The sequence below is a fragment of the Pteropus vampyrus genome, unplaced genomic scaffold (assembly GCF_000151845.1).
Source record: "Pteropus vampyrus isolate Shadow unplaced genomic scaffold, Pvam_2.0 Scaffold48, whole genome shotgun sequence".
NCBI classification, from domain to species: domain Eukaryota; kingdom Metazoa; phylum Chordata; class Mammalia; order Chiroptera; family Pteropodidae; genus Pteropus; species Pteropus vampyrus.
The window spans coordinates 1,469,366-1,495,599 of NW_011888829.1; the positions used below are offsets into that span (position 1 = coordinate 1,469,366).

At 39.6% G+C, this 26,234-nt stretch overlaps 1 protein-coding gene and 1 pseudogene across 1 annotated transcript in view; both read left to right on the forward strand.

Annotated features, from left to right (window-relative positions):
- Window positions 1–19,495, forward strand: part of KDM7A (lysine demethylase 7A) — a 44,978-nt gene extending 25,483 nt beyond the window's left edge. The window contains exons 12-20 of the mRNA XM_011359487.2: window positions 4,146–4,355; window positions 5,877–6,001; window positions 6,228–6,382; window positions 7,616–7,713; window positions 8,230–8,378; window positions 8,516–8,724; window positions 10,078–10,163; window positions 12,118–12,391; window positions 13,022–19,495. Of these exons, the coding sequence (XP_011357789.1) occupies window positions 4,146–4,355; window positions 5,877–6,001; window positions 6,228–6,382; window positions 7,616–7,713; window positions 8,230–8,378; window positions 8,516–8,724; window positions 10,078–10,163; window positions 12,118–12,391; window positions 13,022–13,116 (1,401 nt within the window). The 3' untranslated portion in view covers window positions 13,117–19,495. The remainder of the gene's footprint in view (window positions 1–4,145; window positions 4,356–5,876; window positions 6,002–6,227; window positions 6,383–7,615; window positions 7,714–8,229; window positions 8,379–8,515; window positions 8,725–10,077; window positions 10,164–12,117; window positions 12,392–13,021) is intronic.
- On the forward strand, window positions 1,242–1,360 carry LOC111739251 (annotated as a pseudogene).
- Window positions 19,496–26,234: the final 6,739 nt, after the last annotated feature.

The following is a 26,234-nucleotide window of genomic DNA, read 5'->3' on the forward strand; positions in this document are numbered from 1 at the left end:
CTCTACAGTGAAACCCACCATTTGACAAAGCTCCACTCACACAGAGTTCCCAGTTAGCTTTTTTCTTTTTACATATAGTGGAAGTGTATAGATTGTAAGGAAATTTGAGTTTTGACAAATGTATACACCCGTCTAACCAATATCTCAATTGAGATGTAAATAATTTTTATCACCCCAGAAAGTCCTTTCTTGTTCCCTTCTAGTCAGTCTTTGACTACTATAGGTCACCACTGTTTTGACTTCTGTTGCTACCATCATAGATTAATTTTGTCTGTTCAGATAAAGGCAGTCATTGAGTATATACTATTTTGGTGTCTGGCTTCTTTCACTCACATTATACTTTGGAGTTTCATCCATGTTGTTGTGTGTGTCACTAGTTTTGTCTGTTTGTTTGCTGAGTGGTATACCACTGAATGAATATACCACAATTTGTTTTCTGTTCTTCCGTTAATGGATATTGGGTTATTTGCAGATTTGGCCATTATGAATAAAAATGTTACAAACATTCTTATATGTCTTTTGTGTTAAATATATGTTTTCATTTTTCTTGGATAAATACCTGGAAATAGAGTTGTTGAATCACAGGACAAGTGAATTTTAACTTTGTGAGAAGCTGCCAGTTTTTTTAAATGGTTGTAATTATTCCACATCCTCACCAGGATTTGGTGTTTTCAGTCTTGTTAATTCTTGCTATTCTAGAGAGTATGAAATATTATTTCATTGTGGTGTTAACTTGCATCTTCCTGAAGATTAATGAGCACCTTTTCTTGTGCATGGTATTTGTATTCTTTTCTGAGGTACCTGTTTTGAAGTTTTTGACCACTTAAAAAATTACGTTCTGTTATTGATTTGTAGGGAGTTCATGCTATTTTCTGGTCACAAGTTCTTTGTCATTTAACAAGCATCTATTCATATATATGTGTGTACATATAAATTATCTTGTCAATTATCTTAAAGGTACCTTTTGATGAGCAGAAATTTTTAATTTTGAAGTTCAGTTTATCAGTTCTTTTTCTTTTATAGTTACTGTTATTTTGTATCCTTGCCAGGAATTCTTTATGCACCCCAAGGTCTTGAAAATACTCTCTTTTTTTCCTCTAAAAGCTTTTACATTTATGTAAATGGCCAATCTTGAATTTTTGTATATTGCATAAGATAAGTCAAGGCATTTCCCCCCTATGATTATCTAGTTTTCTTAGCACCAAATAGCTCTTTAATACTTCCCTTTTAAACTGCATAGAGTCCATGGCCATGCCACCCTGAACAAGCCCGATCCCATCTGATCTCAGAAGCTGAGCAGGGTCGGTCCTGGTTAGTACTTGGATGGGAGACCACCTAGGAAGATCAGGTGCTGTAGGCATAAAAAGTAAAAAATAAGGGATTGTAAGCTAACAAGGTCCTTGCAATCTGTGAGGTCAACCAAGGGTTCGCTTGCCTAAAAAAGTAATTAAAAAAAAAAAATAAATAAAATGCATAGAGAGCCCAGAAGAATTTTGAAGACATTGACCAAAAATAAAGGAGAAAAAGTATTCAAAGGAAACAATAAATAAGTCTTTCGCCCAAAACTCAAATATAATTGATATTCTTAAGAGAAAAGAGTAAATATAGCCTCCATGAAAAAAGGACAGGAGGCCATGACAAAGGAGCATTCAAAGAAGAAAGGAGAGGGCTTCTTGGAAATTAGAAATATAATAAGAGCAAAATTTAGTAGAATGGGTAGAAAATAAATTTGGAGCAATCTCTCATAAAATTAAAAAAAATAGGACAGAAAAATTAGAAGGTCATTTTATACAGTCATCGTCAAAATAGTAGGAGCTCCAGAAAGAGATAACAGAGAAAATAAGATTATTAGCGAAATAATCAAAATGTTTTAGAATTCAAGGATATATCTATCTTCCCAGATTGAGAGCCCTACAAAATGTCCAGTACAGTGGGTGAGAAAGACCTATCTATGCCAAGGCTCGTCATGGTCAGACTTTAGAATACATGTAGCAAAGTGTATCCTAAAGAGCACTAGGGAAGATAGTATGATTCATATACAAAGAATGGGGAATCAGAATATCAAATTTCTCAACAATAACACTGCAAACTAGAGGACAGTGGAGCAAAGTCTTTAACATTCTCGGGTCAGGGGACGCCAGCATACAAGTCTGTACTCAGCCAAGTCATAAATCAAATGTAAAACAAAGATATCAAAGAGGCAAGATCTCAAAACACGTAATTCCCATGTGCCCTTTCTCAGGAAACTAAAAGGATGTGCCACTCCAAAAAGGGAGTAAACCAAAAAAGAGGGAGCCCTGGAATGCATCTTTTAACAAATACTGAGTACCTACTGCATGCTCTGTACCATCTAGGATGGGCATAGAGCAGCCAACAAAACAAAGCCCCCGCCCATGGAGCTTAATAGAAAGAGGCTAGCCATGAATATATATCAGCAACTTTAATATATCAGGAACTGACAGTGCTATGAAGAAAATTAACAGGGAACTGATTAGGGAGTGATGGCCAAAGATGGTGGAGGGGGTTGCAGTTTTATGCGGTGGAGTGGGAGCAGGTTGGGAAAGGTCTCTGATGACATGTATAGGCCCAGAGAGCAGTCAGGCCAGGGTGGGTCAGGAGAGCCGTCCTGCTGGTCATCAGACATTCAAATTTAACTGAGCATCTTGTACTTTATCTGCAAGCTGATCCAGGAAGGATGTTGCCAAAGAAAAATATAAATCCGATAGATTACCTAAATGTGTTTAAATGTTAGCATTCTTCTGGTGGAGAATTTGAGGCTCAATTAGTGATAAATACATAGAAAACAAGCTGATGGAAAGTGATGCAATTATAAACTCAAAGGAAAAATTAAAAGATATAAAGGAAAGGAAATGTAATAGTATGTTACATGGCCCTGGGTTATAAATAATTTTTACTGAGCCCAATTTAAATACTGAGTATTGAAGGAAAAGGATGTAGGTGTACATTTAGGAGAGGTATGTAAGGATTAAGACTTCTTCTTGCATAGGAATTCAGTAGTATCTAAAGTTGAAAAACCAAGAAATAACATGTTATTTAGAAATTCGGAGGCAGGTAACTGGGGGAAAAAAAACAACAAAAATAGCTACAAGAGTCGCAGGTGCTGGGTATATACCAAAAGAACTGAAAGCAGGGACTCAAACATATGCACAGGCATGTTAATAGCAGCATTATTCACATTCAAAAGGTGGAAGCAACTCAAGTGTCTGTCATCAAAGATCGAGTAAACAAAATGTGCCATTTACACACAATGGAATATTATTCAGCCTTAAAAAGAAGGAAATTCTGATACAGGCTACAACATGAATGAACCTGAAGACGTTATGTTAAATGAAATAAGATAGTCATACAGGGACAAATATTGTATAGTTCCACTTATACAAGGTTCATAGAGTAATCAAATTCATAGAGAAAGTTGAAAAGTGGTCGCCAGGGGCTGGGGGTAAGGAGGAATAGGGAGCTATTGTTTAATGGGTACAGAGTTTAAGTTTGGGAAAATTAAGTTCTGGAGGTAGATGGTGATGGTTGGACAATGTGAAATGTGCTTAATGCCACCAAATTCTATACATAAAAATGGTAAATTACACATAGGTTACCGCTTATGTGGTACAAATTTATGTATATGTTACTACAGTTTTTTAAAAAGCTGCAAGTGGTTGCCTCTGGAGAATGAGAATCAGGATGGGGAAGAGTAGACTGCTACTTTTCATAATATGCTTATAGAATTTTAATTTTCAAAACTACACAAATGTGTGACTTTGCTTTAAAAAGCAATTATTGATCTATGCAACTATATAAGTAAAAAAATGTTCATCATAGGAAAGAACTAGAAGCAGCCTAATAACTACCAGTAAGCTTAGGTCAGTCAGTTATGCTATATCTATACAGCGGAGTATACTACACAGTCTTTACAATGATGCTAAAAATCAAGGAGATACATTCACAGTACGTTACGTCGGGGAGAGAAGGAAATAAAGGTCTCAGAAGGTCTGCTTGTCTTATGAGTTGGTCTCTTTGCTTATATAATTAAACTGAATGGTTTTTGTTTTCGAAAATATTTTTATGAATGATTACTTAGGCATGTTCGTAGCCTTATCATAAAAATATTCTGAATTTAATTCCTAAAGGAGGAAAACAGCAAACCAGTTAAATCTCAGGGAATTCCTACTGTGTGTCCAGTTTCACGATCCTCAAATGAAGCAACTTCCCCATACCATTCCCGACGAAAGATGAGGAAACTTAGAGACCATAATGTTCGAACTCCTTCTAACCTAGACATCCTGGAGCTACACACGAGGGAGGTCCTCAGAAGACTGGAAATGTGCCCGTGGGAAGAGGCAAGTACTGTTTCATGATTACAAAAGAGACTTGGTGGTGCTTAAAATTTCTTTAAACGGATAATAAAAAGAGGACAGTCTAACCATTCCTGTTATCTGACCTTCGCTGAGCCTTGTATGGTGGGCAGTACCTACGCCCGTGACGGGGTGGTGCTTCAGCTTTCTGGGCATCCGTGTAAAAATAGGATGACTAGATCTCATTCATTCACTGACGTGTTTTATTGAGTGTTTACCAAGTGCCAAGCTCTTCTAGGCTCTGGAGGAGATCTCAGAGTAAGCATATTTATGTCCATACCCTTCAGTAGCCTCCATCCTAGCTCAAGTTGGAAGGATGGGAGACAGGGACATATGTTAAAGTAATATAATTTCAGATAATATGTGTTACAAAGGTATCTAAAACAGTAGAGCAATAGAATAAAGGGGTTTGGGGTGGCCAGCTACTTTAGCTGCTCAGGTGGTGACATCTGAACTGATAAATAATGGGCAGAAGTCAGATAGATACACAGATTTGAGGAAAAGTATTGTTTGCAGAGGGATGAGCAAGTGCAAAAAGCCTGTCCCTCACCCAACAGCATCAGCATGAGTGACTGTTAGACTGGGAGATTTAGAATAAACCCATTAAAGTTTGAGAAATGCTGGCCTAATGGACAAAGGGGAGAGTTGGGGGGGGGGCAGTAATGAGATCAATGTAGGACCTTTGTAAAACATGGTAATGAGTTTTCAATGAGATCCGTATCATCCATAATTTTACATCTTAAGTAGAGGGTAGGCAATTAATTGAAAATGAACAAGATAGCAGTATCTAAATTAGTATTTTAAAAAGTTATATAGAAATTATAACTTTCTTAACTATTTTAAATCATAGATAATTGTATTTGTACTGTTTTAAGATTTTGTTGCTATTCTAAACCTCCTTAACCCTTAGCCATCTGGAAGAAGATTTAGCATATTATGAAGGGTTCTTTTATGAAAGAAAAAAATGACCACAAGAAGGAAGTATTCATGTATTAAAAACCAGCTACTGTGTGCTTTTATGTCACACGATGGCCTTTGTTCCTAGAGATAGCAGTGTGGTGACCTGTAAGTTGCTGCCAGTGACTGGTGGGAAGACTAGGCATTAGGTCAAAGACAGAGTGACTGGGAAAGACCAGGCAGCTGGCACTGCAGCAGAAAGAAACAAGGGAAGGAGAATTAAAATACATTAAGGCAGTGCTTCTCCAGCTTCCCAGCTTTTCAGCTTTGAATTGTCTTTGAATTCGCTTTATGCAAATTTTACGTTCTGCTTCCTAGAATGTGTGCTATTGTTGATGGCCCTGCAGAGAGAGGAACCACATTCCTGCTTTGGTTTTAGGAACCATTTAGTTTTAGTGCAACACCACTGCATGTTGTCTGGCTGGCAGCTGCCCAGCCCAGTCTGGGATGCAGGGCCCCGGCCAGGAGACGGTGGGACACTGTATTCTTTTAGTCAAGCAGGTATCTTTGAGGATAGAAGTTAAATAAGTTCTGTTTTTATACTTTAAGGACATCTTGAGCTCTAAACTGAATGGAAAATTTAACAAACATCTCCAGCCATCTTCCACGGTGCCTGAATGGAGAGCGAAAGATAATGATCTACGATTACTGCTGACAAATGGAAGAATAATTAAGTACGTAAACCAGATCAAAGTATCAGACAGATTCGTTTTCAGGGAATTCCTTCTGTTCACTTAATCCCCACTCCATACTGCCGCACAGCTGACTGAAACATGGGGAACATGTCTCAGTGTCTGTCCATTCTGTCTGCAAATTGAGGGGGCAGAGGGCACTGTTTGGCTGCACAGATGCACTGTTTTCTGACGATTATTCCACCCCTGCTCCCCCCCCCACATACAGAGATGAAAGACAACCCTTCGCAGATCAAAGTCTTTATACAGCAGATAGCGAAAATGAAGAGGATAAGAGAAGGACAAAAAAGGCACAAATGAAGATGGAAGAGAGTTCAGGAATAGAGGGGGTGGACAATGAAGAATCGCAAAAACCACTTAACAGTATGTTTGTTTTAATGGTCATCTTAAAGGTCTGCTCATTACTAATGTGATAATATGTGACGTAACTTGCTAATTTTAAAGTTCTTATATTTGTAGTAGGATTGAAAATGCTTGTATTTCTAATACTCTTTTGAGAAATCTGAAGTATTTCTGAATCGTTTATCTGTTACAGAAATGCTGAGCGTGAATGCCAGGAGAGGTATTATTAACGATGAGGACGTGTGTGAGTCAGTGACACGCTCATCTAGTGACAGTTTTTACAAGAGTCACATGAAAGCTCATGCATTTTATGGGCCGCTACTCCAAATAATAAAACAGTTGCAAATTCAGTGCAATTTCTTATATAATTTTAGCTGACATGTATGTGGGTTTCAGAAGTAGAAGACATATAATTGGCTGGCTGATCTGAAGCTATTAATAATCCTTGTATTGTTTTACAATTGCCTATTGACAAGAGAGTCTCTACTTGGTTATTAATTGGTTATCGTCAGTGTGAAAAATAGTAATACCTCCTGGAGATCTTCTTTGAATGAAGTATTAATTTCTCAGCACTTTTTAGGGTCTTCACATACTCTTCTATTTTAAGAAGTAGTTACGTATTTTGGTACTCACCAAGTAAACGTTCCAGGTAGCTAATATTATTAAATCCATGTTGAATACCTTACCTCAGTTCCTGCTAATTTTAGGTGAATTCCGTATTGCTGCAGTTGGTAACTGCATTTGCTCACATGCCCGGGGAAAGATGGTTAAGGAAATGCATCCAACAGTTGCCGTGTGGTAGCGCCACGTAGAGGAGAAAGGCAGCGAGCGCTGAGGCCCAGTGTCCAGGCCTGTTGCGTTCACTCTCTACTTGAATGCTCTTTAGGTTTAGGGGAGTTGCCTTTTTGTTTTCTCCGGAGAGAAATAATGCAAAAGGGAGAGTAAAAAACATCTTGTAGCTTATTATACCGTTGGAGGGTTTTTTTCTGGTAAGAAAGATATTAAAAATTTCCAGATGAGGAATATATAATTATGTTCAGTAAGTTCCAGAAATTGTTTTAGAATGCACTGCAGTCCTTCCTTATCTTGGTTAATTGGGGAGAAAATCCCGGGCAAAGAAAAATGAAGAAGGCGAAGCAATGAAAAAGGAGGATAGAGCAAGGGCGACGGAGACACCACGGAGCTGGACAGATTTTCAATATCACCCTGTTCATAGAATTCTCATGACCTTCTTTCTCTCTGTCCCCTTCTCAGGGTTTTTTACAAGTGTGAAATCAGAACTCAGGAATCGATCATCAGAATATTCTGATATTTCTGATTCAGAAGACTCTGGACCTGATTGCACTGCACTGGTATGCCCCAAAGCCTGCGACTTGTGTCTGTTCGATGTAAAGTTGAACCCTACTTTCCTTCACCTAGGAGATAAGTGAATGACAGCGTTTCCCAAAGTCTGTCTTTCTGACCTTTGTACCACAGGGTCTTTCCCTGTAGTGGTAGTAATTACACGCACGCACGCGTGCGTACACACACACACACACACCCCCCATCGTGTGACTATTAACATTTGATAACATAGCTTTTGTCTGATTTTAGAAAGAGTGGAGGGAGATACTGCTCTTAAGTTTCTCTTATTTCTCATAGGTTATATTTCCTTTTACCGTAAAGAAAACCTGTACCTGTGTATTTTTACTAACGAATTAGGTTACTATAGTTACTAGAAATTTTCACATTTTTATATGAAATACGGAAATAATTCCATGATAATTAAGACTCTTACTTTCCCTAGATGGGCAAAGTGTCTTTTGTTGGTTTGTACAGATTTGATCAGATTTCTTATATAGCTTTGCTTCCATTATTTATTATCTCAGAAAAATAATTTTACCACTGAAGAGTCTGAAAGTTCAGGTGATGAAAAGAAACAAGAAATAACATCAAACTGTAAGGAGGAGTCTAATGTGATGAGGAACTTCCTTCAGAAGAGCCAAAAGCCATCTAGAAGTGAAATTTCAATTAAAAGGTAGGCTTGCTGATGGTAATAGTAGTCTCATAACATTGTGACATAAAGGATATGAAAACATTTTTTTAGTTTTAAATTTTATCAAAAATGTCATTGGAATAAATAGGCTCTTGTCTCTTTGGCTCTCTGCTCCACAGGGAATGTCCTACCTCGACGAGCACAGAGGAAGAAGCTATTCAGGGCATGCTGTCTATGGCAGGGTTGCACTATTCCACGTGTTTACAAAGGCAGGTTCAAAGCACAGACTGCAGTGGTGAACGAAACTCTCTCCAGGACCCCAGCAGCTGCCACAGCAGTAACCACGAGGTTAGGCAGCTGTATCGCTATGATAAACCAGTGGAATGTGGTAAGAAACATAACTGATCAGTCTCTAGAAAGTAACCCATGACTCCCACTTTAATTAATAGCTATATAATCCTAGTTAAAGTTAGAGATTATGAATAAGAACTGTTCATTGTGCATTTTTACTTGGAAATGCTACTAAGCACATTGGCCAAAAAATACATGACGTTGGCAAATTATGGAAGATGACACAGTCTAAGAACTCAAAATGTAAATTACCTGGGATTGAGAGTGGTGTTCACCAGCTTAATTTTATCATTGCTGTTGAAAGATAGCATTATTTCTCTTTCGTAAGTTGATCAGAGTGGAAGGAATATTGGGTCCTTTAAACAATCTGCTGACTTGAACAATGAGCCTGTTTTCCTTTTATGGGAGGGAAAGCAGGTTTTGAACTGTTTCTGGCTGAGCATATTCTCTTTCCAGCTTGAAAAGGAAGTGTTAGGAAAGAGAGGACACTCAATGGCAGCCTCAGTGATGCCACATAGCATTTTCTTCTCTGTGCCTTTAGGGAAAAGTTTCGTTTCCCTAAATGTCTGAGGAGGACTGGGGAGAAAATGATATTATTTTAAAACCAAGTGCCTATTATACCAATTGCGTTCATTCTCACGTAGTTAAATGTCAACTCTGTACTAAGAGTTTGACATCCATTTCACTTAATTCTTGAAACAACATTTTTGACTTTACAAGTAAAGGAAATAGGACTTAGTGAAGTAAATTTAATTTACCCATACTAACATAGCTTAGTGTTCAGTAGTGTTGGAATTTGAACCCAGGACCATCTGCTCTCAAAATCTTCACTTATTATATAAGAGGAAACTGAGGTTTAGAGAGATTAAATAACTTGCCTAAAAATGCATTGGTAATGGAAGAACTCAAATTCAAATCTAAATTTGTCTGTTTTTCTACTATATCATTCTGTCTTCCGATAGTCTGTTTGGTTTCTTGAAAAGAAAGATTTTGTGGAAATACTACAAAATTCAGGCAAACATATGCCTTTATTCTATATGGAAAAATATATCTTTTTTAGAGAGCGTATATTGCATTTGATTTCACATCTACAACAGATGGCCATAGAATTTTACTCTAGATCTTCAGCATCTGGCACAAAACCTGTCATATAAAGACAGCCTTTGAGAGAATTGAAAGAATTAACATGTAAGATGGGGAGCTGATGACTGTTTTGTTTTTGAGAGGGAAGGGAAAGTGGTGAACATATATGAATAAATATTTAAAGAGTTAAATACTCATTTTTAATAAAATGCCAACACAAATTTCCTTTCAATTTTAAGCATTTGGCTAACTTTGTTCTTTAAGATCAATTTTGTGTGAAGGAAATTTAATTAATACTTCTCTTTAGGATACCATGTCAAGACTGAAGATCAGGACTTGAGGAGTTCTTCCTGGATTAAACAATTGGATTCAACTTCCAGATTTAATCTTCAGGTATATTCAAGGTTTGAAACATTAAAAGGAGTTATAGAATTGTCATTAACTATGTTGTTGCTTTTTTTTTTTTTTTTAACTGCAACTAGTTAACAGCCACTGGATCTGGGGAGGTAAAAAATTACAATTAAATGCACATTTTTAGAGATTCTGATATGACCAATGCAAAAGTCTTGGATAGCACGTGATCTGGAAAAAAATAGTTTATTCAGGGAAGTAGTTAAAAACTACCGGATGCCAGTACTAGATTATGTCTGGTTAAAAGGAAACATGAAAGAAAAGTACCAGAGGGTCTCTTTTTAATCTCCAACGGTGTTTCTTGAACATTTTAAGTATCGAATTTCTTTGGGAATTTGATAGAAGTTATAGATTCTCTTTCCAGAAAAATGTTCATCATAAATACTGACTTTTGCTTAAATTTTTCTCATGATTTGTGCTCCACCCTCCCCCCCGCCCCTGACCACCCATTGACTCTAAAGTAGGAACCCCTTTTTGTCTTGGGGTCCCAGCATGTTATTGCTTATACCAAACAAAATGCACCCAAAATAGGTTTTTTAAAAAATAAAATTATTACAATAGCAAGGAAAGCGAATACAACCTTTTGCTGCAAACTTTGGAAAATGACAGCCAATGAAAGAACCAAAATTCTCATGTGGCAGAGTGAGGCTCCTAACCCTCCTAGACCCCAAGCATACTGGGAATGCTTGGGAGAGTTTTATTTTCTTCATTTTGCTTATTTTCTAAATACTTACCAATTTTACAGTAAGAAAAAGAGCCAAATTTTTTAAGGCAGTTTCACGTGTACAAATTCTTTTAATAGAAGTATATGCTCTAGAGTCAAAGGTCAAGTAAAAAAATCCTATCACTGTTATAATTCACTTATTCAGTGTATAATTTTTTAGTGCCTCTCTGTACCTAGTCATGAATTTTGTGACATAAGTCAGTGTTCAAAGTAAGCTATTACCTAAATCTAGCTGTCGTTTTTGTAGTTGTCTTTGAAAGCAAATAAAGTAGATAGGCGATTAGCACCTTAGAGACAACCAAATTTCTCCTGCGTATAATCTAGAGAGAGATTATAGCGAGGCATGTCAAATCATAACAGTTGTTTCTTCATGCTCGCCCGTATTTGTAAGATTAATTTAAAGCAAGTCTGCGTTTAATGCTGTTTTTAAAACTTATTCGACCATTATAGAATCTGAGATATATAGAAAGTAAGGTTTAAAAGGAAAGAATCAAAGGGCTATTTTACATCACACACATACAGACACACACAAAACCAAAACTAGTTTGATGAAACAGCACATCCGAAGTATGTTCTTTTCACGTTTGTCTTTTCCTTTCTAGTTTCATTTCTGGTCATCACCTCTCCATTGATTTCAGGACATTCAGGACATTCAGTAGATTGTTTCTTTGTTTCCTGCCGTTCACTCAACAGTCTTAAGAGACTGAAGGAAGAATTGTTAGAGTAAAACCAGACTTTGGGCTCAGGATTTAGGGATTTTTTTTTAGCAAACAACATAAGTTAGCTTCTAAAAAAGACAGTACGTTACCCAGTGAGAACGCTGTGGGAGCTGACATCCGGAGGAAACAGTAGGGCCACGTCTCCCGTCTTGGGTTCCTTTCCCGGCACGTGCTCCCTGCGTGCAGGATGGCTTGCTGAAATTATGTTCATATTCTCTCTGTCTCTTCTCCCTCCCCCGCCAGATATAATACTTTCTTCTTGACTTAAGTTATGATGTAACTTTAATACTTGAATCCTTCAGAGCTATTAGGCTTTGGAATGAGACAGCCATCATGAAGGGTGGTCTTCTGTGGCTGCTACATGTTAAGAAAACCAAAGTTCAGTGGTCTCTTTCTTCTCTCCCTTGACTCGCCAATGCAAGAAAGGTTAAATACCTCACTTATCTTAAAGGAACCCTACAAATTCAGTCTTATTTTCGTCTTTCTTCTTTAGGATCTAAGCAGAAGCCAGAAATGCATCAAAAAGGAAGGTTCATCAGAAACCAGTCAGAAGATACAAAATAGAAATTCTGTGGACAGCAGTGGCTCAAGCCCTCAGAACGGAAAGTATATGCAGAATTCAAGCCTGGTTTCGGGGGCATGCCGGATAAGTAATGGCAGTGTGAGCCCAGAAAGGCCAGTTGGTGAAACTTCCTTTTCAGTGCCCCTTCACCCCACCAAGAGACCTGCGTCAAATCCACCACCTATCAGCAACCAGGCAACGAAAGGTAAGTTTTACATGTTTGTAGGTTACATTTATTCCTGACCACATATGATAGTGAGAGCGGCCCTTCACAAGGACATAGTCTCTGCACTCAGCTTGCTCACAGCCTGATGCACTGTGGACAGTACAGTGACAGCAGTGTGCCCAGATACTCTGGGAACAGGAGAGGATACTGAGTCACCCCTGAGGATCGAGAGGGCCTTTAGGAGGTGGAATGTCGATCCTGAGAAGAATGATAAGGAGTTAGCCGTGCGAGTTGGGGGAAGCGACAGGATAGACAGCATTGAAGGAAAGAGATAGTGTGTATGACCCACCGTACAAAGGTGAGAAACAGTATGTGAGGTGTTTATGAAACTGTCGTCAGTTTCGTTTGTGAAGCAGTTTCCTGTGGAATACGGTAAGATCGCACGTTGAGGAGATAGGCGGAGATTAGACTGGGCGAGGGCCACGTAAGTCCTGTGAAGAAGGTGAGCCTTTGTCCGTCACTTTAAACAGTGGACTCGCTGGAGTGTGCCTTTGCCCATTCAGAACACCTGAAAGCTTGCTTGCCACGCAGCCCTCCCGCGGTTCTTCCGGGTCCTGGGTGCCAAGCATGATTTCCATCATCATTTACACTGTTGTTGGTGTTTTATAGGTAAACGTCCAAAAAAAGGAATGGCAACAGCCAAACAACGTCTTGGGAAGATCCTTAAGTTGAACAGAAATGGCCATGCACGTTTTTTTGTGTGACGGAGCTGCCATTGGGGCCACTCTTCCCTTTGGAGACCAGTCTCGGGGGTGCGGGAGCCCGGAGCTCCCGCCGTGCGTGTGCAGTAGAGAACACTGCCTGAAGAACAAAATGAACCTGATGCTGCATTTTCACTGTGCCACACCCACTCAGCAATAACCATTTTGGACCTGGTGGGGGAGAGGAAGAAGGAGGGTAGAACCTTAAAAGGAGACCTTGAACTGGAAAGGGTCTCTCGTCAGGGCTTGAATATCATTTTGTTGTTGGTAGTGTCTTGATTTATTTTCAGTGGTAGGGTAAAGAATTATCAATAATTTATTTAACAGATTTTTTTTTTAAAGTTAACAGCTTTTAAATTCTTTTTTAAAGCTATTTATTTGGAAGATTTCTGGAGAAATATCTCACTAATTTAGATTTAAGAATGTGAAGGTTTTTAAATTATTTTTGATAGTGCGTGTGTTACATGTGGGGAAGAGCCACAGTAACAGTAACTAGTCTGGACTCTTAAATTTGATATTCAGGTTAAAGTCTTAAACAGGGATTTGATGCATTAATTATTTTAAATTAAGATGTATATGAAAATCATTTTATTTTATATATTTCGTGTTTTTTATAAGCTATTAGCTTCGCTTTTGCTAACATCCAAGGTGCGTACTGTTATCCAGGTTGATGACCTTACACCCCGCCGCCCCCTCTGCGCCCCCTCTGCGCCCCCGACAGTTGTGACGACACAACAGACTTCTCTTTGCAGGGAACACTTTCATAGCCAACGCGTAAGAACTGCGTCAAAGACCCCTCGTTTCTCATTTCGTTTGACATTGCGATTTTCTCCTAAATATAAAAAAAGGCTTCTTGCATTTTCATTTTCTGCTGGTGATATCTGGGTCCCAAAGAGAACAGCTTTAAATCTTCTTCCTACTTGTGGGAAAAGTATTATAAGTTTGGTTAAGTTGTCATATTTGTAGTTTTTCAAATACATTTGTAACTACAGAGGGCCTTCTTCAGACTGCTGGTATTGGAGCGCAGGGCCGACACCTGCCACAGAGGTTATATTTTACACTTTTTATTCTGTGTACCTAATTTGTTGGAAAATATGATTTGACTTAGTCTATTCAAATCTACACAATAAGCCGTAATATAATAGGACTATACTACATTAATTATATAGATGCAAGCATGTTGGAGTAGATCTTTTGAGGTGTGTGTGTGTTTAGTTTTTTTATTTCTTAACCTTCTAAAGACTTATTTAAGATATGGATTTGGAGTAAAATCGGTGCTTCTTGCAGTTTCTTCCATCTGTCCTAACTTAGCCAGCGCATATTGAGGTTAAGTATCTGGTAGAGCTTTAAGGTAAATAATCATTTATCTCCTTTATGCACAATTTTTTTTTTTTTGATAGCTAAAACATAATTTATTTTTTTTAATGCACAATTTTTACTAAATGCCAGTTGCTAATCATAGCTAATGTTTTACTCCCCTCCCCATGGCATAAAAATAAGTGATTTCTGGGGTGGGGGAGGTGGTGAAGATGTTTCCAATTTTGACAATAGAGCATTTTACAAGTTCCTATAAAGAAAATATAGGCAAATAAGATCAAATTTATTTTCGTGAAGAAATATGGCCATATGCTAGACATCCTTTTTTTAGTCAGCAAGGTAGCAGGACTTTCTCTTCTGTATTAAGTATCACATGTAGCTCTAAGAAAAAAAAAATCTCCACTATCATCGTTCATGGTTCAAATATGTATTTTCAAAGAGAGATATTTCTTACTCTGTCTTCATTCCAGTGTTTCATGGAGTAAATATGAAACAGCTTATGAATTAGCCTTTTTGGTCCAAGTGGCTGGACCAAAATCTGGATCTTATCTGGGTGTCAAGAAGAATTTTTACGGAAATACTAAATGTCTATAAGTGGTCTACTTAAACTGTGTCTACATTATGCCAAAACTAAAGAGATGGATACAGTCAGTCATTTGATTAGTCATTGAATCTCAAAAAAAGTTAAAAATTTGGCTCTGATTCTCCCACCTTCCCTACACAGTATGTTACTGTGATGTTTTGGTTTTCTATAGATACCATTTTAGATTTAACAGTGCGCATGTTTTTGTTTTGGTTTAAGAAATAACAGTTACAATTTCTTCTTTCAATTATATCATGGTCTGGCTTTTTCGTTGTTTTCTTCACGTTCTTCACAGCTCTAAGTGTTTCTGATTACCTGACTTTTTTTCTTTAGCTATAAACATTAAAATAAAAGTTTATTTTTATGAATTAAAATTATGGCCAGTATCCACACTGTGTGTACTTAGGCCAGTAAATAGTAATTTTAAGTAGCCAGTATGTGGAACTCTTAAGTAAAGGTACTGTGGATTCATTTTTGGCAGTTTTAGCCCATTAACTAGCTAAGTTTAAAACTTTCAGTAAGGTAATAAATATAACCACTAAAACAGAATACATGTATCTTCTTTTCTGAATTGATAAAAATTTAGTCACTGATCCAATGACTTTGCTAGTTTTCTAAAGTTACTGGCTGTGATGCATACGTTTATCTCATGGAAATGACTGAACCTTGAGGAAACTTCAGCTAGTATCTGGGCTCAACTGTAATAGACAACCTTTTATCTTCTCAGTCTCATTTATAAACAATACTACTGTATAGATACTGCAACTTAGGAAGACAGCAATGGTGGCATTTAGCTAGTTATAAGCAAGTACCAATATATAAAACAATTATGATTTAATGTATGCAATTTTAATTGTAGCAGTAGATAATTTTCCTGTATTGATTCAAATAAGTGACTTCTGCTAATCTGGGATCCACTGTGCTGTAATTCATTATGTCACATAATATAATGCTCTCAAGTATTGATTAATGATGTGAACAGTACAGAGCTGGCATTTATAATAGTTTAGTATCCTAGAAATACATTGAATTTCATAAGCATCAATTAATTTTTAAAGCATACAGAAGTGAAAATTCTGAATGAAATCATCTTATAAACTCAGAAAACAAGCCCATCTTTATCACTACTTAAATACTTAGCTTGAATACTGTTCTATTTTTTAACAATCCTAATTATTGCCTTTTTAATGAACTCTACTGTATTTATTCATATGGGATCAGCAGGTATTTATCAAACACCTACTATGTGCCAGGCACTACTTAGTACTCTGGGGAAATGCAAAGTCAAAGTGTGGTCTCTGCCTTTGAAGGTATGTTCTCCAGGAAATAAGCAGTATTATTTTCACATCTAAGCAAACTTAAGCAAAAGAGCGACCATTCACTTTTAAAAAGCATAATTTATTAGTTTCAACTGAGATATACTATGCTATTGTAGAAGCGAAGGTAAAAATTTTTTAAATTAAAATTTTGTTAAACATTTTAAAAGTTAATATTTTAATGTTGGTAATAGAGGGTCATGGTTTAGCATGGAAGGGAGCAGAAGACCTGACTTTTTGTCCAAGTTCTGCCATTTATATGTCAGCTATGTGACATTGAATAAGTCACTTATTCTTTCTGAGTCTCAGTTTTCTCATTTGTAAGTTTGGATAAAAATGCAGGCAGTTAGGAAAAACATAGAAAAGCATTCCTTAATCTATTAACACTTTGTACTTGCAGATAATTTATCATTATTTAAGTTACAATGATAATGAATGTACATTCATATGCATTTAAATGAAAACTCCTATTACTCATAAAATCTATTCCATGTCAAATATATGCTTAGCGCATGTTACCTAAAAAAATCTGAAGACTCTTAACAAGGTGCTGAATTAAAATCAGAATTAGTGCTTGAAGTAAAAGGAAAAGTGAAGTAGTTTATGTTTATCTTCCAGTGAATAACATTTATTTTCAAATCATTAAGATTTAAAGTAATTGGAAGATAGTTTTAGGTTTTTCTCAAAGAGGAATTAGGATGGTACTGCTCCTCAGAGTCTGCTAACTCTTCAGGCACTAGATAAAGGTAAAATAAGTCAAGGTATCAGAACGATTTGGCAACAACCCATGGAACGGGGGCGTAAAATATGGTGGTTCCAAATATGGAAGTCATCAGAGACGGCTCAGGGCTGTCTGACAACAGCTTGTTGGGTAGAGAGAGAAACCACTGGTGGTGCAGGAGAGAAGACACAGCGGAACATCTTCAAAATGAAGGTTCTTCCTGCTTTTTTCAAGAGATGCTCTCTAGAGTGACAAGAGCTCCCCCGAAGAGTTCATGATTTCACATTGAGATGAGGGCTCAATAACGGCAATGTGAAGATTTTTTAAAAGTTCGTTTTTCTAATTAAACATTAAGTTAATTGCTCCTTCCAAAAAGAGAAGCTAAAATCACCAGTCATTTTTGAATGCCCTAGACCTTCACCTAAAGCAGTCTTGAGAAGGTCGAGTGTCAGCCATTTTAGCTTAGGAAAAAAGTGTCACTATTAACTAAAGGAGACAAATGAAACCCAGATAAGGCAGTGATTCACCTGGGGTCACAGTGGATCCTAGACCTCTGGTACCTTGCTTCCCCTCTACCACAGACCCTCCTCTGTGACTGCAGCCTCTGCTGGTGGTGTTGATATGCTTACTAGAAGCCAGGTGGAAAGAAAGGGGAAGAGGTAATATGCTCACTACATTGCTGTTGGACTAAAGTAATTTTAGTACTGTAGCCTTACTAAAAACCCTGCCCTTATTGTCATTTGTTTTTCAGTGAACATCATGCCATAGTCAAATATCCCTCACGTGAACAGATTTTTTAAATTAAGATCATTAAGAAGCAAATGCCCATTTCCAAAGCAATTAGCTTATTGTGATAGACTGTGGTTTTATTCTTCTATAGTATTTTTTCCTCTTTAGTAGGTAGGGGAAAATAACACTTATTTACCTGCATTCTTTCCTTTAGAGTCTTCCTTTCACCCTTGGTGCCCTCTCTAGTGTCCTAAAGCTTTGTCTCAAGTGCAGCATTAAATTTTTTGTTAAAACTCAATCCAGTGATTCTTCCAACAAGTTTATCTGCTCTGCACTATTTCACTAATAAACCCTGGCTACCACGTAGCCCTTGACCTCCAAGTAGTTTACCTATGCAAGACCTATGACATTCTGAATTCACTTTTCCTTATTTCAGAAAGCAGTCCTCAGTGGAACTTAATCATAAAAATAAACCTTGCCTCCATCCAGTTTTATTTTGGCTATTTCCTTTTCAAAGTGTCAGCTATTCCCCCTCAAGACTTTTCACCAAAACAGTGATCATAAGTGCTGGAATATATAATATTTTGCAGGAATAAAATAACCCAGACATGCTCTTCTATTTCTGTGGTAGATTTTGGTTGGTAACAGTTACCAGCATTAAGTGGAATATAGAATGAGTTAATTTCTTGCCTGGAATCATTTCTTCCCTCAAAGATTCATAAGTAACCATTTTATTTTTACAAAGCATACATATAACTTCCACATGATAGTCAGGGACCTGAGGTGTAACTTGCTAAGTGAACCCCAAGGTTATTTTATCTTGCAAAAGAAACCTAAACCAAACTAAGGGCCTTACATTTATGGTTAGACTGAATCAAAAGCTATAACCTCAGTTTTTTCCAAAACAGCTTCTGACTGCAAAAGCAAGTCATGCAGTTGTTAGGTATGAAATAGCACTGATCAGGAAATGCACGCGCAGCTTTGCAGGGTGTATTTCCTTCCGTAAAAACTTTTTTACTTTTAATATAAATTAAGCCATAACAGTTTCATGCTGTGGAAAGAGGGTGAAAGGTTCATTTGAAGAGATTATATAATATGAATTTTCACACTTACTGTGAAACGTCTAACTTTGCCAGTGCTTCAGCAGGCTTTTTGGGGATGGAAGGGTGGAGGGAGGTGGTAGGGAGGGGTAGTATTGATTTTAGGGGTTTCAAATCTGTGAAATTTGAAAAGGGGATGGTTGTTGGCTATGGTATTTACTAGTTTTGTAGTAATGTTTTGCTAGCCTGACTGACTTTCCTTAACTGATTTTTATGCCCATGGTCCAAGGTGACTGTCACTCTTTCTTGTTTGGGGTGTCTGCAGAGTAGTGTCTTGTCTGTTTGTATAGGCAGTCAGTGTGTGTGCACATGTGTGTCCTTTGAAGACAGAAGCACACTGTGTGACTACGGAGTGGGGTGTGGCTGGGAAGTGGGACGCTGAAGCTTTAAGAGCGTTTTTTTCGATTCATGACAGTATTTCCCATCTTTTGCCTGCAGGCAGGGAAAGTGTACAGTATTTATTTTGTTTCTGTTTTAAATTTGTAAGTCTTTAAATAGCTTATATTGGTTATTAGAGGGGAAGACAAGTGACTTGTTTAAAGTTGTATTTGGTATTTCCAATTTCTGTATTTTGAATATTGAAATTAAAATTGTATTACTTCTGTTTTGATTTTTTTTAGCGCTTGGTGTATTTTTGGCTCATTTTGTTTGAAAGTATAAATGTTGGAAGTTGTATAAAAATGTGTCTTTGAAAGAAAAAAATTTGAATTCTATATCCAATTCTGACTTTCTGTTCCCTTTTTCTGCTTATTGAATCGTGGGTGAATTATTTGAGTGTGGGAAAAACTTTATCAAACTTAGGCTCCTTACTGTGAAAAGTAATGTGTCATATTGTTTTATTAGATATGCTGCTGGGGGAAGCAATTGCCAAACGAGAGGAAAGAACATCAGAGGGTAATTTGCAAGGTGAGGCTATGCTGCGGCCATGGATGTGGGTGCTACTGAGGGACGGTTAAGAGCATTTGTTGTTCCCAACTTGGGCTCCACACAAATACTCACTGAGCCACCTGCATGATACCAGGCGCTGTTCTAGCGCTGGAGCTACAGGAGTGAACAGGACACAGCCCGAGTCCTGCATGAGCATATCTATGGTAGACGTGAAAGGCCAGGGAGGAGGAGGCACGCTGTGACCTGGCTGCCTAGGGGAGTGGGAGCGGGAGTGCAAGTGCCAGTGCCAGTTTAGTGAGAAAAATGAGTTCTGTTTTGGACATAGCGCTTTCAAGGGGTCCGCGACCGGGTCTGGGATGAGCTGAGTGTGGTGAGACCTTGCCTTGGGCAGGTGATTGAGGAGCCTTGGACCAAGGAGGAAGGAGCACTGGGGGCAGCACTTCCGGTCAGGAGAGGAGCCTGGGAGGGGGCAGGAAGTGGGCAGAATATCCGCTGTGGAGGAAGAGTCCAAGTACAGATTCATGGAAACCAAGGTGGCAGGAGGACCAGGGCTCTTCCTGTACTAACACCTGCTGGAGCAGGTGGGCCAGGGTGCCAGGGTGCCAGGGTGCCAGAATGCACGCACTTAAAAGCACCTCAACACCTGTTACCCAAAGCACATTCACACCTCCTCTTTCTTACTGGCCTGTGTTCTTCCAGCTGATTGAAACTAAATCCGAATCCGTTTGTAAAAATTCACATACTCTCTGTGAACCTGTGGGATGTTTAGCCTTTGTTAGGGATTATCAGTACCTACGCTCTTTAGACTTTTAACTGGATGTCTGTCTCCACCAAGCAGTGAGACAGATCATCGCTGTGGAATGTGGGGTGTCACCCGCCCCTCAATTTAGAGTGGGAAGAATCAGGTGCTCTGCTGCAGACAGACTTTGGAACAGAAGCCCTCATTATCTTAATTTTACTCCATTTGAGTACTTACTGTGTACAAGGCGTATTTTCATTTCTTCCTCACAATCGCCCAACAAGGTAAGTGGGGCACTCCCCATCCTGCAGATGAAACCGAGGCCAGTGACTGTAAATAACGTCGAGGTTCACACTGCTAATAAGTAGAACTGAGATTTTAAGTGAAAGCCTAACTCTAAAGGCCATGTTATTTCTTCTGAATTGTTTTTCTCTATTTTTTATTGTTAGATACTTCCAATTATTTAAAAGGAATAGATATGGTCTTTAGAAATGCTTCATAGTCTAAAAATTTTTTGGTAGGCATCCATTTCGGGTTGAAAATATATTTTCTTCTGGAAGTTTTCTGTCACTCAATTAAACTTTGAGTCTGTCCTTTCCCAGGGGCTGGGCACACATGAAAGAATGCAGTTTATTTTCTAGGATTCCACCTTCTAGTGAAGGACAGGCTGTAAACAAGGGACATGTGATACTGTTACAGTACATGAACCTAACATGAATGCCCTAAGTCGCAGAGCTACAATGTAAGCGGAGGCCACGCCTACTGAACCCCTTCTCCGAGACAAGGCCCCCGTGAGACAGCACGGCTGCCTCTCTTGCTGTTCTGGCTCCACCTTCCCACACTGAAGCCTCTTCTGCCATCATTTTCAGCCCCTCATCATTTTCAGATGGATCAGCCCAGATAAGGAAGGAGAAAGAACAGGCGTGCTTCTCTCTCTCTCTTCTAATGGGATTCAGTGGGGAGGGGGTGGAAGGATTGGATAAAGGAAAAGCGGAACAATGAGAAAAGAACCCTACACAGTTTTAGAATTCCACTTCTGTCAACTGTTAAGGTCTACAGAAGCTCATCAATATGATGTTACAAAACATATGTGTTTCAAGTGTCTTCAAGAAATAGAAGGCAGAATGGGTTTTTCTTTAATGAGATAAACTGTGATTACATAGCTCACTTAGAACCTAAAACCTAAAATTTTATTGTGATTGCTTTGTAAACTCTAGTGTACTTGCTTTGAAAGCAATAGTAATTTTAGTGTGTAAAACTACAAAACAATTAGGCGGTACCTAATTATGAAAGGATTTTTCCTACCTAGAGGGGAAAAAAAAAAGTGCTTCCTGAAAGAGCTACTTGATTCCACAGAGCAGTATTTTCAGAGCTTTGAAGCGGGACCCTTCATGGGCTATTGCTCCGCTTTAGTTCCCAGGCGGTATGATTTCAGGGAAGGAATTGCTCAGGGCTTCAGCAGGGCTCACCCGGAAGACAAACCACGCAGCTGGCCTGGGTGTATGCTGAGCACAGCAGAGTCTTTGGCTGTAAAGGGGAAGAGGAACCTGGCCAGTGGCAGGGAAAGCAGGACGTGAGTTCCAGGGTTGGTTTCTAAAGTCCTGATCAATGTGTCCTGCTGGCTGGGGCCACCTGGCGGAATACCTTACACTTCTATTATCAGATTCCAAACCCCCACGTCCTGTCCCAAATGTGTTTTCTTGGTGAATGACCTCAGCAATCTTCAGTTGTCTCAACTAGGTTCCTGGGTGCTGTTCTCAAATCCTCCCTTTCCCCACCCCAAACGAGTCACAAAGGCCTGTCCATTCGTTTTATCATGCCTTTCGTCACCTTCTCTTGATTGCCACCAACAACCACAGCCTCTCGTTAGCAGCTCTTAAGATCAAGACCCAAATCCTTAACATGGTACATCAGTTGGAGGTGGAGTCAGCTTCAAGGGAGAGCAAACCCAAAACCCTAATGGTTTAAACAAGATAGAAGGCTGGAGACAGGCCTTCCAGGACTGGTGACTACTTGACAAAGTTGTTAGGGGTCCAGATCCATTCCGTCCTGTTGGCCTGCCATCTTTGGCATCTGGCTTCCACCTCATGATCCAAGATGGCTGCTTGGATTGTCCAACCAGAGAGGGGAAGAATCACTTTTTTCTATCATATCTGGACACTGGAGGCCACAGAGCTGAGCCACCTAACATCTGGACAAGTTACTTAATCCCTCTCAACTGAGTCTCAGTATTTTCAGCTCTAAAGGTGTAATAGTAGCTTCTACGTCACACGTTTGTTATGAAAAATACATGAGATAATCCATGTGAAGCATTCAGCATTGTGCTTGGCACATCCGTGCTTAGTAAAGTAGTGATTATTATTCTCTCGTTTTCCTCAAGTCTGTTGACTTCTTAATTACATCAGAATAACCCTGAGGACAGGGACCAAGGGTACCATTGTTTTCGACCTTCCTCATGTTTGCACAGTGCTGAGCACATAGTGTGCACTGCCCGAGGATATGCTACTTGAATGTTTATCACTGCAGTATCGGTCTCCTTCCCTCGGTGCCTCACTTGGCTGTGGTTGACCTGGAATAAAGGCAACTAACTGCCTTGCATCTGCTACTGAATCACTCCTTGGCAGCTGCTTCCTGTTGCTTTTGTGGGTCACTAAATACTTTTCATTCTGATTCTACTTTGATCTCTAGGACACCACAGTGCTCTATAAATGGTTCTGCCAGCCCATGTAGGCCTCAGCAGAGGGAGGAGCAAGATGAGAAAGGCCCTACTGCCCTGAATAGCCCTTCCCTTAGCTTCTCACAGGTAGAGCTAAGCATACTGATAGGAGTTATGAAAGGCTTCGGATAGTTGAATTCAGAGGACACTTGAAATTCGTCCATTAAATATGATTACCCCTCACAGCCCAAGGGAAAATGAACCATTTTCAGAAACACCCCATTCCCTGCCTTCGCTTTTATTTCAAAACCCTCTTTTCCCACTATTCCCTCTTCAGTCTGTTATTTGCTGGGGTCCCCTAGAAGATGCTAATGGTACCCTCGACCTGCATAATTGGGAAGAGCTTAATAAAAGGACTTAATAAATGAGTGTGCAGGGGCTAGGGAAAAACACAAAGCATGGTGAGTCATCCTGGGGCTGGCAACAAAGAGGAGGAGCCACTCCCGCCCCTGCGGTATCAGGGAAGGGAGAAGTCACTAGAGTGCAGAGGCAGTCGTGCGATCGTCCCACAGGAGCTGCGGCCTCTGGCACAAGGATATAACTAGCCATCCAGGGGGAAAGCCAGGCGGGTGAGTACTCTGGCTTTTCTCTTGATCACCTGCCAGGGCCTCTCTCTGGTGGGTCCTGCTGGGAGCTGGACATCCAGGAAGCCCCTTTGATCCTGTCCAGCCTCCAGGAGCACAGAGCAGGGTGCAGGAGAGTGGAAAGTGGCCCTGGAGGAACGAATGGAAATGATCCAACACAAATCGTATACTCTTGGAAATTTCTACACCCACCTCTTAGGAAAAACAACCCCTTCCCCAGAGAAGGACTGATTTCACTCCAGAATACAGGCTTCAATAATCTGCAGTAACCACCAGCAGTGATTCTCTGAAAGTCTGAGTTAAGAATAACAGTCAAGAATAAATATGTTAGTCAATTATAATATTACCGCACCCCTCCGCCCCCCGCCCCGGCCCCAGCCAGCATGAAGGTGACCTTGGGCAGTCTGTGGGATTGCAGAGGACTTCGATGACACTCCAAAGACTGATCCCTTCTGAGGTTTTGTTTATTTGTTTTGCCAATGGGAGGTGCCTATTCTCTTCCATTTGGGGGCTAACTACTTGTTTTAGTTTGCTTGGCAGGCTGCAACAAAGTGCCACAGACTGGGAGGTTTATCAGATTTATTTGCTCATCTTTTTCGAGGCTAAAAGTTGGGGGCTAAGGTGTTAGCAGGGTTGATTCTGTCTGAGGGCCATAGAGGAGGGATCCATTCCAGGCTTCTCTCTTTGACTTGTAGATGACCATCTTCTCCCCGTGCCTCGTCATACCATCTTCCCTCAATACCTGCCTGTGTCCACATTTCCCCTTATTATAAAGACACTAGTCATACTGTATTCAGGACCACCATCATGACCTCATTTTATCTCTTGAAAGACCCTCTCTCCAAATACGGTTACATAGTGAGGTACTGGGGGTTAGGACTTTAACATACGAACTTTGGGATACAATTCAACCCACAGCACTACTGGATCAAGTTATACACATATAAACAATAACGATCAGAGAGTAAAGTTTATAAATCCATATTTTAAAAAAGAAGAAACATTTTTCTTACCACATTATCTGCTTAGACTCTCCTGACCTCAGTAATGGTGACCAGTGCATAAGAAGTGTTCTTACCGAGTCATTGGCCTGCTCATGGCCCTTGAAATGATCCCTTTACCTTAGGCCAGATGAAGTTTGGAGACAGGGCTTCTAGCCCTACCCGTGTCTAAAGCAAATCTCCAGGCATGAATAGAACTCCATTTGGGTGGTAGCGTTATGGGCGACATTTGCTGTCCTTATTCATTCCTCAAATATTTACTGAATATCAGATACTGGCTAGGCTCTGGGGAGGTCAATGGAACAAGACAGGGTTCCTTCTGTCAGAGCAGGGGCTTATAAAAGAGGAAAAAGCACTGTGCTAGTAAAAGCAACTGCTGCTGGTCTGGGGTAACATGCTGTCCCATGCCTGGTGTCAAGCCTGGTCAGCAGTGCAGACTTCCTCGTCCCTCTGTGGGAATTATCTCTGCTCATCAGTCATGTTCCCGTGACTCAAGCCACAAAGTGTGCCCTGGACACTGTCCGCTCTGCCCAGATGCCCTTGGATCCTTTTTATTCTGTGTGCCCATTTGCAAGCTTTGCTACTGGAGCGACTTTGCCCAGGTGCAGGTGCAAAGAGCCAGAAGGGCCTGGAACTTTCTTCCTGCCCCTGCGCCTGCTCCTCCGCAGGCCTTAGCCATTGCTTGTTGGATGATGGTGCAGGGGTCTGATAGCCCAGTGAAGGGACAAACTCTGAGGAGTATTTGTGGCTGACCTTCCTTATTCACAGATTCCATATCTGCGAATTCATCTCGTAACCCCCAATCACTATATGTGGTACTTTGATGGTCATTCATGGACACATAGTGAGGTGATACTCTACCTTTTGTTTCAACTATCATGGGGTAAACAAGTGTCCTTTTGGTGGTCTATTTAGTGCCATGTTTTTCATATTTTGGTGCTTTTTGTTGGTGATTTCACTGTTTAAAATGCCCCCCCAGGCATAAGTGCTGACAGGCCACCTAGTGTCCTTAAGTGCAAGCAGGCTGTGACATGCCCGAAGGAGAAAATACGTTAGAAGCTTCATTCAGGCATGCGCTGCAGTGACGTGAGCTGTGAGTTCAATATGAATGAATCAAAAACACATTAAATAAGGTGGCTTTAAGCAGATACGCACATAGGGGTTATGCATTAATCCAAATTGCCAAAAATGTGACCAGAGCCTTGCAGGAACCTAACCCTGTACTTGCCCTAGGAGCAATGATTTAGCATTCGCTAATTCAGTGTTCATGGTAACTTTGGGGAGAATAATGAGAATCCACTGTGAGGCATGTGTGTGGCCTTCTAGATTCCTAGAAATAAATTGGAGCTTTTCAAAGCCCCAGTGGACATCTCATACTTCAGCTTTTTCTTTTAAGCTTTTTGGCTTATTGTTTGCCCCCAAATGTT